Source organism: Canis lupus, chromosome 10 (assembly GCF_011100685.1).
Source record: "Canis lupus familiaris isolate Mischka breed German Shepherd chromosome 10, alternate assembly UU_Cfam_GSD_1.0, whole genome shotgun sequence".
NCBI classification, from domain to species: domain Eukaryota; kingdom Metazoa; phylum Chordata; class Mammalia; order Carnivora; family Canidae; genus Canis; species Canis lupus.
In genome coordinates, this window is record NC_049231.1 from 28,399,083 (window position 1) to 28,411,656 (window position 12,574).

General features: G+C 57.5%; 1 protein-coding gene across 1 annotated transcript in view; it reads left to right on the forward strand.

The window, feature by feature from the left end:
• Nucleotides 1-12,574, forward strand: part of TMPRSS6 (transmembrane serine protease 6) — a 37,168-nt gene continuing 24,594 nt past the window's right edge. Inside the window, exons 1-4 of the mRNA XM_038550664.1 lie at nt 1-251; nt 6,750-6,946; nt 10,679-10,812; nt 12,453-12,520. Coding sequence (XP_038406592.1) covers nt 6,751-6,946; nt 10,679-10,812; nt 12,453-12,520 — 398 coding nt within the window. The 5' untranslated portion in view covers nt 1-251; nt 6,750. The remainder of the gene's footprint in view (nt 252-6,749; nt 6,947-10,678; nt 10,813-12,452; nt 12,521-12,574) is intronic.

Genomic DNA, 12,574 nt, shown 5'->3' on the forward strand with positions numbered 1-12,574 from the left:
CGGGCACTGCCTGGCTCCTGCCTCCGGCCTGTTTACCTGTGCTCAGTCACAGTGCCGACCTGAACCCGGCAGAAGGCCCATGGAGCCTGGGGCCACAGGCCACAGGGGACAAGGGCCAGACACCCTGGCCATGGCTCTGGGCCATTGATCCAGCCCAGGCTGGCTGGGTGGGGGTGGGGAGACCTTGGCCCGGACAAACAGAGGCTCTGTGGCCTGCGTGCAGGCCCGGCACCCACCTGCCACTCCCAAAGGTAAGCGGGGGCCTCCGGAGCAGGGGCCCAGGAACCAAGAATGACCTGGTGTCAGTGTCCCTTCTGAGAGCCAGGCCTGACTCGCTGGGGCTCAAGCCATCTGCCCCGCTCTGAGGCCAGGTCTACGGGGCCTCATCGGCCAGACAGTGACTGGGTAAGCGGGAGGCCAGGGGTCCAATCCCTAGAGCTGGGGTTGAGGCAGGACAGGGTGGAGTGAGGCCAGGCTCAGGGACGGTACAGGGGCAGTGGAGGGGCTGCAGGTTTTGGGTGCTGGGGGCCTGGGCAAAGGTGGGGTTGGTGGACTCTGGAGCAGGGACTGAGTGGACGAGAGGCCCAGTTTGCCAGGCTGAGCACCCTACCCTCACTCTGCAAGACTGGACATGCCCTCCTCCTTACCCACACACTTACCTGGGCTCCCTGATGTGGGAGACAGGCCCAGTGTCTCACACTGCAAAGTAGTCTCACCCTTAGTGCCCAGGCTCAGAGTTGAATGCAGTTGGCTCTGCGTGTGTGTGTGTGTGTGTGTGTGTGTGCATGCTCGTGCACATGCACACATGTGAAGTGTGAGCAATGCACCCATGAGTTTGTGTGTCACGACAGATGTGTATGTACCTCAGTGTGTACACTGTGTATGAGTTTATAACGGATTTGTGTTTGTGGAAGGGATTTCCATGCACAAACCCCCACTCCTGGGCACACACAAACTGCTTGTAGTAGGGATCTGCTCTAGGCCCGAGGAGGTGCCTCCCATGGCCCAACATCAGATTTCTGGTTCTTTTCCTCCCTGTTCTGTCCTGCCTTGGATGAGTGATTTTGGTAAATCATTTTAGTTCTCTGTACCTCTTTTCCCCAGCCATTAAATAGAGATAACAAAGCAAACATCCCAGGCTCCTGGAGGCTGAAAGAGATTGTGGTTTGTGGGATTGTCCAGAGAAGAGCTTATGGGCAGGAGGAGGCCCGGCCCTGCAGCCCCCCATGAGCTCAGCTTCCAGTGGGCAGACTGAGGACACCCCAGTGGTCGGAAAGCAGGAGGAGCAGGTGCCAGGTGCTCAGGTCAGAGAAGAAGCTTCAGGCCCTGTGTCGGTTGGGGTCAGATCCAGCCTCTTTCCAGGGGCTCCCCATTAGGGGGCAGAGAATGCCCCCAAGGTGAACTGTGCAATGATGGGGGTGGCCCAGGATGCCTCAAGAGAGGCAGCTGCCCCACCTGGGGCACTCTGGGAGAGCTGCCAGGAAGTGGTGGGAGCTGTGCTGAGGTGTGCAGGGGTCAGCTGGGAGCTGGCCAAGTCAGAGGAGGGATACAAAGCCAGAAGGAAGAATGCGTGGGAAAGCCAGGTGACAAGTAAGCATTTTCAGGGCTCAAGAAACAATCTGTGTGATGCTCTTCATGCAGAGCGAGCGAAGAGCCCTTGATCTAAGTTTTCTACCATCTTCATTATTGATAGAATTGATAACCAGCAAGTCCAATGTCACTAGGGTGCAGAAGGGAAAAGAGGGAGCCAGGAGAAAGAAGGCAGGACAGGCTGGCCAGGCCACGCGTGCCCGCAGCACACTCCAGCTCCAGCTGTTGGAAAGGAGCGGGGATCCTAGCGTTCACTGACTCGGCAACAATTATCAAGTGCCGAGCTCTGCTGTCGGGACAGGGCACACGGCAGAGAGCAGCATCCCACCCCTGCTCTGGAGCAGCTTACAGCCAGAGAGGAGACAGACAAAGGACACATGAGCATATCATGCCATTTGGGTCATGGGAAGTGCTCTGAAGAAATCTGAGCAAAGAAAAAGGATGGAACGGAGCAGGCAGTGGGGCAAACTGAAGGGAAAGCGTTCCTGGCCGGGGGAACAGCAAGCTCAATGGTCCTGGGGTGGCCTGTACTTGATATTTTGAAGGGAGTGGCTGCAGTGGAGGGTGGGAGAGGACAGAAAGACCAGGACTATGTCACATAGGCCCTTGTGGGCTGGCATCTGGGCTTTGGGCTCTGTTCTGGACAGATGAGAGCCGTGGGAGGCCCACGAGCAGGGAACACGGTGGGAAGTCCAGTCTGGCAGTGGTGTGGGAATTTGCTAGGGAGGGTGACCAGATGGCTGGCTACTGCAGGGGTCAAGGTGACAGATGATACTGACCTGGATGATGGTGGGAGCCATGGAGGTGCCAGGAAGGGGTTGGGTTCTGGGGGTGGTTGGAAGTAGAGCCACAGACCTTTCTGATGGACTAGATCCTGAAAATAATGGGGGTGGGGGGAGAGGTCAGCTGGGAGCTGGCCCAGTCAGAGGAGGGCAGTCTAACAGTAAAAGACAAGAGCAGTGGGTCACCTTCACAGCTGTCAGTTGTCACAATTGTCTATCTCCTGCTGGGCTCTCAGCCCCAAAAGGATGAGAGTGAGGTCTCTTATTCATGTGAGCCCCCCCGCCACCCTGCTCCATGGCCGTAGCAGAGCCTGGCACCAAGCAGTTACCTGACAAAAATGGGATGGGTTAGTAACCGAACCCAGGCCTCCATAGACAGGCAAGGGATGTAAGCCTCAGCTCCTAGCCCCCCAAGTCCCGTGTCCTGGAGACAACAAGGTGTAGGAGAGAACACTGCACCAGGAGCCTGGAGAGAGGGAGGCCCTAGCCATTCATTCTTTCATTCCTGTAGCAGAGCCTGTCCTGGGTCCAATGGGAAAGCAGGGGTGAATAAGACACAGACCTGTCCTTCCTGTGGGGGAGAGACATGGAGCCAAAAGCCAGGCATACTAGGGGCGCCTGGGTGGCTCAGTCGGTTGAGGGTCTGACTCTTGGTTTCAGCTCGGGTGGTGATTTCAGGATCATGAGACTGAGACCCACTTCGGGCTCCACACTCGGTGAGGAGTCTGCTTGAGATTCTTTCTCTCTCTCTCTGCCCCCACTCCCCATGCTCTCGCTCTTTCCCAAATAAATAAATAAATATTTAAAGAGTGCGTGTGCGTGTGTGTGTGTGTGTGTGCGCGCACATACACACACAAGCCAGGCATACTGTTGATCTGACCAAGGGCTGCCCAGGAGAGGAGGCCCTTACTACTCAGGGCCTGGGGGCCTATCACTGGGCAGTGGCCTTGCACAGGGCCTTTGGGGAATCCCTGTGGTCTTCAGGCAGAGGGTGTGGCTGCACGAAGATGTGGTTTGTAGGCCTGCCGGGTGATGTGCATGATGGAAGTTAGGGCTACAGGAGAGGGTGGGCAGCAGACTGGCCATGGAGGGTCTTGGGGTCCAGAGGTGGCTATTAGCCATGAGGGGATTCTGAGCAGGTGGATGGCTGGACATGAAGAGGGTGTGCTGTCTGGAGACACTGTGAGGACATGGCGTGGAGTAGAGGGGAGACAGGGAGCCCAGGGGGGAGTCGGCCCTGGGGGTCCAGGTGGGAGGTTCCTGACTCGGCAACAATTATCCCCCGCCAACTTGGACTGTATCTAATCTTGGGTCTTTACACAGTGGCCTTTCTTTCTTTCTTTCTTTCTTCTTTCTTTCTTTCTTTCTTTCTTTCTTTCTTTCTTTCTTTCTTTCTTTCTTTCCTCTTTTTAAAGATTTTATTTATTTAGTCATCAGAGACAGAGAGAGAGGCAGGGACACAGGCAGAGGGAGAAGCAGGCTCCCTGCGGGGAGCCCAATGTGGGACTCGATCCCAGGACCCTGGGATCATGCCCTGAGCCAAAGGCAGATGCTCAACCGTTGAGCCACCCAGGTGGCCCTACACAGTGGCTGTCCTAAAAATGAGCTCCTAATACGCTCACAGTCCTCCCAGACGGGTGTGAAGGAGCTGAAATCCATGGAGTGAAGGCCTGGCCTGGGGAGTGGGGAGAAGAAGAGAGGGGAGGCCTACTGAACACCCTACCCTGGACTCTGCTCCCCTTGGTGCCTTCTCTAATAGACCTATGACCTTCTCTGAGCCTCGTTTTCCCTGCCAGTACTCTGATCACGTGTGAGGGGGTAGAGCATAGGGGTCAGGACAGTACTCTGGAGACACACCGCTTGGCTTTGCAGCCTGGTTCTGCTGCTAACCCAGTGTGAGACCTTGGCCAAGCCACTCAGCCTCTGTGCCTCCACTTTCTCATCTGTAGAATGGGGATAATAAGAGAACCTACTTCCCTCTCTGAGGGCGAACATGAGACAGTGTGTATAAAACCGTTGAAGTAAATGTCCACTATTGTCACCTCTGTGCCCCAAGTCCCCCTGGCTCTGCAAGTCATCATGAAATAGCTCCTTAGCTATTCATGATCCAGACTCAAGAGGAAACCAGGGATGTGGCCACCTCTGGCAGAAGGGGTAGACCTGGGCTGAGAGAGGGCAAGGAGCTGGCCTGTCACCTGGGCTCCCCCGGATCCAGCGCTGCTCAGCTTGTCAGGACAGCCAGGTTCTCGCCAGGGATGCTGTGGACACTTTGGGCAGCGGGCAGGGCTGTGCCAACCATTGTAGGATATGTACCATCCTTGGTTGTGGCCCCAGGAGAGCCAGCAGGACCTGGCCCATATGTACTGATGCCCTCTGGTTAAGGGTGGATGGGGTCTCAGCACAGCTGAGAAGCTGAGAATTGCCAGCAGTCCCTCCTCCCTTGCACTGGGTGGGGACACTGTGAGGGTCACTGTGACTGGTTGCCAGACACTCTTACCTGGGAACCGTGCTAAGAGGAGTGACAGGGAGCAGGGAAGCAGGGAGGAGGGCCAGGAGGCCCCTTGAATCCAGGTGGGAGGTCTCTGAGCTCCACTGAGGAGCCCCATTTTCAGAAAACCCATGACAGCCCAAAGGAAACCCCTACCACCACCCACATATCTGGGGGTATATTTTTATTTTTTAAAAAATATTTTGTTTATGTATTTATTTGACAGAGAGTGCACAAGCAGGGGGAGCGGCAGGCAGGCAGAGGGAGAGGGAGAAGCAGTCTCCCCCGCTGAGCAGGGAGCCCGACATGGGGCTCGATCCCAGGACCCTGAGATCATGATCTGAACAGAAGGCAGACACTGAACCGACTGAGCCCCCAGGTGTCCCTGGGGATGCATTTTTAAAGCCACCGTGGCATTTATGGATGTAGTAAGAGGAAACCTCTCGGTGGCCTAGAATCCTCGCTCTGCTGGTGGGTGGGTGGCTGGAGGGCATTCTCTGTCCTGTGGGAAAACCTGCCTGAGAACCCGAGTAACTCTCAGAGGTTTCCTTGGGGGGCAGAGGGTGGTTCCTGAAAATACAGCCGTAGACCGGGGGCACTGAGAGGGCAGAGCTCAGTTACTATTAAATCATAATTTGTTCATTAACAGCTCATTTCAGAGGAAGCAGCCCAGGGTGGTGGGAGGAGCAGGGAGTCCGACGCCTGGGCTTGACCCATGCTGTCGTCTGTGGGTCAAGCTCAGGTGTCAAGCCATTGCCTCCAGTGACCCTGGGCCAGTGGCTTAGCCTCCCAGGCTTCGGTTTTTTCATCTGTACAATGAGGCTGATGGTGAGTGACAGGTATTCAAATCACATAGGGAACACGAGGTTAGGAAAACCTTGGGCTGAACTGTGGCTAAAACACCCTGGGTCTCAGTTTCCTCATCTGTCCAATGGGTACAGAACCTCGAACGGTGTTTGGAGGTTTGAGTGAGATAATACACATCAGGTGTCCACTCAGAGTGGGCCTGAGGGAGAAGAGTGCACGGGGACCACGAGCCCCGCGTCCCTGGGTGAACAGGAGATTAAATGAAATGTGTCCCATTGAGGCTCAATGAATGTGAGTCGGTGCCTCTGTCCCGAAGAGACCTTTGGTGAAGTGAGGAGATAAGAGGTATGGGAGCCCTGGAAGGACAGGTCCCTGGCCCAGCAGGGCACTGGCTCAGGGGCTTCCAGGGAGGGTTCAAGTGAGTGGAAGGCATCAGGATTTCGGGGAGTGTGCTGTGGAGAAGCTAGAGGAAGGAGAAGCACCCGAGTGGAAGGAAAGCTAGAGGCACCACGAGCTGGCTTACAGAAGTTGTGTGCTCTGGTTGTGGATGTCATCTCGGGGAGCCTGGGGCACCTCAGGCACCGAAACCTCCATCTGTCCTCTGATCACAGAGGGGCTGGTACGGCTGCAGGGGCGGGGGCTCCAGAGCCACATGGAGTCCGGCTCTGCTGCTCGCCCTCGGGAGCGGGCCCCTCTGAGATTTGTTTCCTACTCTACGAGCTGACTCGGTGTCCTCTCTCAATCGCTGCTTCCTGCAGCTATGGTCTTCCTCATCCAAAAGGTGGGGGCGGTGTGGGGGGTGCCCGGGCGGCTCAGTGGTTGAATATCGGCCTTCAGCTCAGGGCATGATCCCGGGGTCCTGGGATCGAGTCCCGCATCGGGCTCCCCACAGGGAGCCTGCTTCTCCCTCTGCCTGTGTCTCTGCCTCTCTCTGTGTCTCTCATGAATAAATAAATAACATCTTTAAAAAGCAAAATACAAAAGGCGGGGATGCTGTCTCACTTCTGTGCACCATTGGTCTTTGGCAAAAGCCCCCCTGCAGATGCCAGGCCGTGGCCAACCCTGATCTGCTTCTCCACCAGGATGCCCATGGCCGAGGCCCCCCAAGCGGCCGGCGGACAGGGCGACGGAGGTGACGGTGAGGAAGCAGAGCCGGAGGGGATGTTCAAGGCCACCGAAATTTCCAAGAGAAAAGTTCGGGACTACCTCCGCCTGGTGCCCCTGTGGCTGGCCCTGGTCGTGCTAGCTTCGGTGGGGGTCCTGCTCTGGTATTTCCTAGGTAAGCGGTGGGCCCTCCTGGGAGAGGCCCCTGGGGGCGACCTGGGAGGCTGTGGGGGCTGCAGCAGGACAGAACGCATTTCCAGGCTCAGCGGTGCCTGGCAACACCCTTCCTTCCGTCCCGTGAGATGGGAGAGCTACCTCACCTGTGTTCTAGTCCCGGGGCTCAGGCCAAGTGCAAGTTCCTTGCTGGAGCCAAGTGCCCCCAGCTCCCAGCAGCTGGGGAAGAAGAGCTCTCACAGCACCCTGGTCTTGTGAACCAACAAGCAGAAGGAGTGTGAACATTGCCTTCATTTGCCTGAAGCCCTCCTGGGCTGCCCCTGGGCTCGGAGCCAGTTGGCTCAGTGGGAGAAGGCCCAGTGCGCCGGTGGTGCCTGGCACGAGTTAGTGCCTCTGCTCACTTGAGCCCAACTTGAGAACTTTTCCAGGGTGGGGACCACGGCTCTGTCACCTCTGGGTCTCCAGGGCCCAGCATGAGTGGGGAGAAAAGGGAGGGAGACGCAGGACTCAGGTACCCAGGGGGTGTCCTTGCACAGAGCTGGTTTTCACACCCCGGTGCGGGCACGCATGCACGCGGGCAATTCAGCACACGGTGCAAGGGGATGGAGAGTGTCCAGAGCAGGCAGCCCGGGGCTCCTCCTGAAGCCTGGCTTCCCACTCTGGTATCACAGCCCTCACCTCGTCCCCTGGCTCCAGGAGTGAATCACCCCTCAGGGAGTGGGTGCTCCAATGGGGCTGAGGGGACCCAGGGGAGGAGCACTCCAAAGCCTCTGCTAGGGGGAAGCCAACTCCTGCGCCCCCAAAGGGATTAGGTTAAAGGCGGCACTTCGGGGAGCTGTGTGAAGGGCTCCTCCCGCCCAGGCTCAGGCTGTGCTGCGGGTACTGGGTGCAGGGCAAAGAGATGCGTCTGGAAGGGGAGAGACAAGGGGCCTATCCTACGGGGGCCGGAGAAGCCCGAAGTGAGGAGCCAATGACTGGTTAGTGGCAGTCTGACTCAGAAAGGGGTCCTGGAGAGGAGAGGTGGGGGTGGCGGCTGGCTCCCCATGCGGGCGGGCCCCGGGCCTAGGGTGACCTCTGCTTGTGGTGCGAGCCCTTGGTACTGCCCAGTTATGTGCCTCACAGTTTCCCTCCTGCTCTCCTGGCTGACAGTTCGTGCTTTCTTCCCAGACCTGCCCTCTCCACACCCACACCCACACCCACACCCACACCCACACCCACACCCACACCCCCCCACACACACACACATACACACACACACACTTTGCCTCTGGCTTCAATGAGCAAATGGAACCACTCGGAAGAGAAGCCCCATGGATGCTGGCCGCATGCCTTTCCAGATGCACCCATGGGACCTGCCCTCCTGCCCGACCCCTGGATGAACCCTCGCCCTGCCCCTCCCAAAGGCAGCCATCCTTCAGAGCCTGGGGTCCCGCACTGGGGCCGGGCTCCGCGACCCATCCCTGTACAAGCATGCTCCTTGCTCCCACACCAAACCCCCGCTGGTGCCCCTCATGTCTCTGCTCCTCTTTGTGGCCAACTCCTAGAAAGAGCTGTCTGCAGTTCTGCACTCCCGGCCTCTCTCGCACCCTTTCCCATCTGGCTCCCCGCCCCCACCCTCTCCAAGGATGCCAATCCTCAGGTTGCTAAATCCAACGGCCAGTCCCCAGTCCTCCTTGCGTCTCACCCATTGGCAGCATGTGACCAGACATCTCACTCCCTCCTCCTTGAAACCCTTTCCTTCCTTGGCTTCCAGGGTGGCTGTCACTTCTTTCCCCCCAGCTCGTGGCTGCAGCTTCTCCTCCCTGACTGTGACCTGCTCCACCTACTTCTTTCAGGGTCACATCTAGCTGGCTTTCAATGTCGCTGACACCCTGATGACCTCGAATGTGCATGTCCAGCTTGGGTCCCTCTGTGAGCTCCACTCTGTCGCTGGGGCCCGCTCTCTCCGCCGGGATGTCTAAGGGCACCTCAGGCCCCACTGTCCAGCCTGCAGCTCTCCCTCGTTCCCTCCAGACCCACCCCTCTCCATCCCCATCGGTGGCCATTCCATCCTTCCAATTGTTCCCCCTTACTCCTCTCTTTTACACCCCAGCCCCAATTTGCCAGCAAACCTGGTCATCTCTAACTCCAGACTATATCCTGCCTCCCATCACGTACTTCTCACCACCTCCACCGCGCAGCCTGGTCCAGGTTCCGTTGTCCCTCACCTGGCCACTGGACAGGTCATTGTATGACTGTAGGAGCCTCCTGCAAGTCTCCCTCCTTTTGCCCTTGCTTCCATAGAGCCTGTTCTCTGCACGATAGCAGAAGGATCATTTTAGAAAGGTCCCTAACCTCTCTGCTTAAACCTCCCATGGCTCCCACCTCACCCACAGTAAAGCCAAAGTCCCCTATAGTCAGCAAGACTCCGTGGCTATCCTCTCCCCCATGTCATCTCTTCCTACTTTCCTCTCCTTCATTCTTTGTTGCTTCTCAAATACACCAGATGAGCTCCTGCCCCAGAGCCTTTGCACTTGCCGGTGCCTCTGCCTAGACGGCTCTTCCCATAGACTGACATCCACATGACTGATGTAACCACCGTCTTCCCTGGCGTCCGTGTTGCAACCCGCCTCCCTGACTTTCACAGCACCCGCACCTCTAATTTTTTGTTTGCTCTTCTTGTTAATTGTCTGACTCAGTCAACTACAAGCTCTTAAGGGCAAGGCTTTATCCTTTATTATTTTATTCATGGTTACACTGATGTATTCCTGAGTGCTTTAGGTCGGTTCCTAACACAGTAGGTCCTCAAGTAGCACTTGTGGGATGACTGCATAAACGAATGAATAGGAGCATAAGCCCGGGGCTATGAATCTAGTCTCCTCATATCAGCCAAAACGGTCTTTACAAAGTGGAAATCTGATGACATCATCCCTGACTTCAAACCCTTCGTGGTTTCCTTTGTGCATCGGTAAAGACCCAAATCCTGCCCTGCTGAGGTCCCAGCCTCTCTTGTAGCCTCTCCCCTTACCTGATTGCTCCAGCCAAAGAGGTTCTAGCTCAGTCTTTACCATGATCCCTCTGCCTCAGGCCCTTTGCATTTGCTGTTCCCTTTGCCCTGAAGGTACTTCCCTCCCTCCTCTCTTTGCAGCTGATGCTCCAACTCTCCTATCCCGGAGGGGGGCGGGGGACGGTGGGGAGGGGGGGTGTCACCCTGGCCCAGGGCCAATTTCTTTGTGATGTGTCTTCAGTTGTACCTTGGGCATCCCGTTGAAGTCACTCCTCCCAGATGGACCCTGTGTGCCCTGAGGGGTGATGCTTGGAGTAATGCCCGTCTTCCCCGCCACCGGCAGCTCCGCAGGGGGAGACGCAGCGGTCTAGGTTTACTAGCGTACCCCCACAGGAGGTGTGGCCAGGCCGCCCTGGGGAATGGAAGGGTGCACAGAGGTGCTATCCCACAAACTTGACCTTCGAGGCCGTGTGGGTCTCCCAGCTTTCGTGTCCTCTGTATCCTGGACTGATTATTGCATCAGCCTCTGCCTGGGAGCCTTCAGGACACCATCCGTCTATGGGCCTCCTTCCTCGCTGTCACCAAATACATGGGGTGACATGACGACAATGACAGCGATGATGACAGTGGTGGTGCCTCGGAGCCCACGATGCTGGAGGCTGAGCCGGGGGTTTGGGTGGCAGGAGAAGGCGTGGGGGAGACAGGAGCTCCCCTGTGGGTTGACCCTGTCGGTTTCATCCTGGGCAGGGTACAAGGCGGAGGTCACCGTCAGCCAGGTGTACTCAGGCAGCGTGCGCGTGCTCAACCGCCACTTCTCCCAGGACCTCGCCCGCCGGGAGTCCAGTGCCTTCCGCAGCGAAACTGCCAAAGCCCAGAAGATGGTAGGGAAGGACCGCGGGGATTGGAGGGGATGGATGGGGCGGGGGGCGTGGGAAGGGCCCTGATCACACCAAGCCGGTTGGTCAGTCCCTTCAGAGCACGCACTGGGAGCAGAGCCCCATTCCAGGCACGGCGGAGAGGGACGTGGGACAGGGTGGTGGGACAGTCAGTGGGCTCTGGGTCCAATACACGTGGATTAATCCTGATTGTGCCCCTTACAGCATAAGCAGGGGGGTGTGGGGGAGAGACAGGGCAGTGCAGGGACCCTGTCAGGACCCACCCCCAGCTCCTCCCGACCCCAGCAGTGGTTTCCTGCCCTGGGGATGGCCTCTGGTCTCCAGCACCTTCCACCCTCTGGCTGTGGGTCTGCACCCCGCCCAGTAGGGTAGACCAGAAGCGCAGAGGGGTCGCTATTCCTAGGAACCACCCCTGGGTGGCTTAATACCCTGGCTCCCTCGGCCTTGGTGCGGGGACAGTCCTGAAGATGCCCCACCATCGCCCAGGGCTCCGTGTTGGCCTCTGCCTCCGCGCCCGCAGCCCTGCCGCCCCTTCACAGCCGCCTTGGCGGTGCCGCTGCTAGCCCGCCTGCCTCACCCCCGCCAGAGCTCTCCAGAATCCACCCCGAACAAACCACTCTCCCACGGCCTCATCTCAGGACTTGCTTTTGGGGGACCCGCCCAGGGCTCTCTTCCCTCCTCTATAAGGTGGATGAAAGTGGTGCCTGCCCAGAGGGTTGTGGGGTGCCGGTTTCTGCCCCATGCAAAGCGCTTTGCAGGCATACAGTCCTGCTGCCCCTCCTGTCCTCAGCACCGGCCTGGAGCAGGTGCCCAAACTGCCCGGCCCAGCTCCCGTGGCTGCTGGCTGGGGGTGGGGAACAGACTCCAGAGCCTAGTGGGGCTTTCCAGAGCTCAGGGCGACTTTTTTTTTTCTTTTTCTTTTTTTTTTTTTAAGATTTTATTTATTTATTCATGAGAGACACAGAGAGGGGGAGAGGCAGAGACACAGGCAGAGGGAGAAGCAGGCTCCATGCAGGGAGCCTGATGTGGGACTCGATCCCGGGTGTGGGATCACACCCTGGGCTGAAGGCAGATGCTCAACTGTTGAGCCACCGAGGTGTCCCCTTTTTTTTTCTAATATTACACAAATTTTTTCCCAATTTAAAAATTTAAATTCAATTAATTAACATAGTGTATTGTTAGTTTCAGGGGCAGAGGTCAGTGATTTGTCAATCCTACAGAATACCCAGTGCTCATCCCATCACGTGCCCTCCCTTAATGCCTGTCACCCAGTTACCCTGTCCCCCCACCCCCCTTCCCCTACAGCAGGCCCCTGTTTGTCTCCTATGGTTAAGAGAAGGGTGACTTGAGCAGAGGGAGAGAAGCCGTTGGTGGTGTGGTGTAGGCCAGAGCTGGTGGAGGGGGCAGTGCTGGGGGGCAAGGCCTAGGTCGACGGGGAAGGGAAGGTATTGGGGGTGAGGTTTGTTTTCCTGCATGGCTACCGCTTCCGGAGGGATAGGGACAAGCCTCTCTACCCGGTAGGTTCCTCCTCCTGCAGGGCTGCAGGGAGGAGCAAAGGGCACCCCAAGGGAAGAAGGGGGTTTCTGCAGAGGGTCACAGCGGGCTCTTGTATCCCCTCCTTTTAGCTCAAGGAGCTCATCGCCAGCACCCGCCTGGGTACTTACTACAACTCCAGCTCGGTCTACTCCTTCGGGTGAGTCACCCTGGCCCCCCAGCTGGCCCTCACTAGAACCTTAGACTCAAAGAA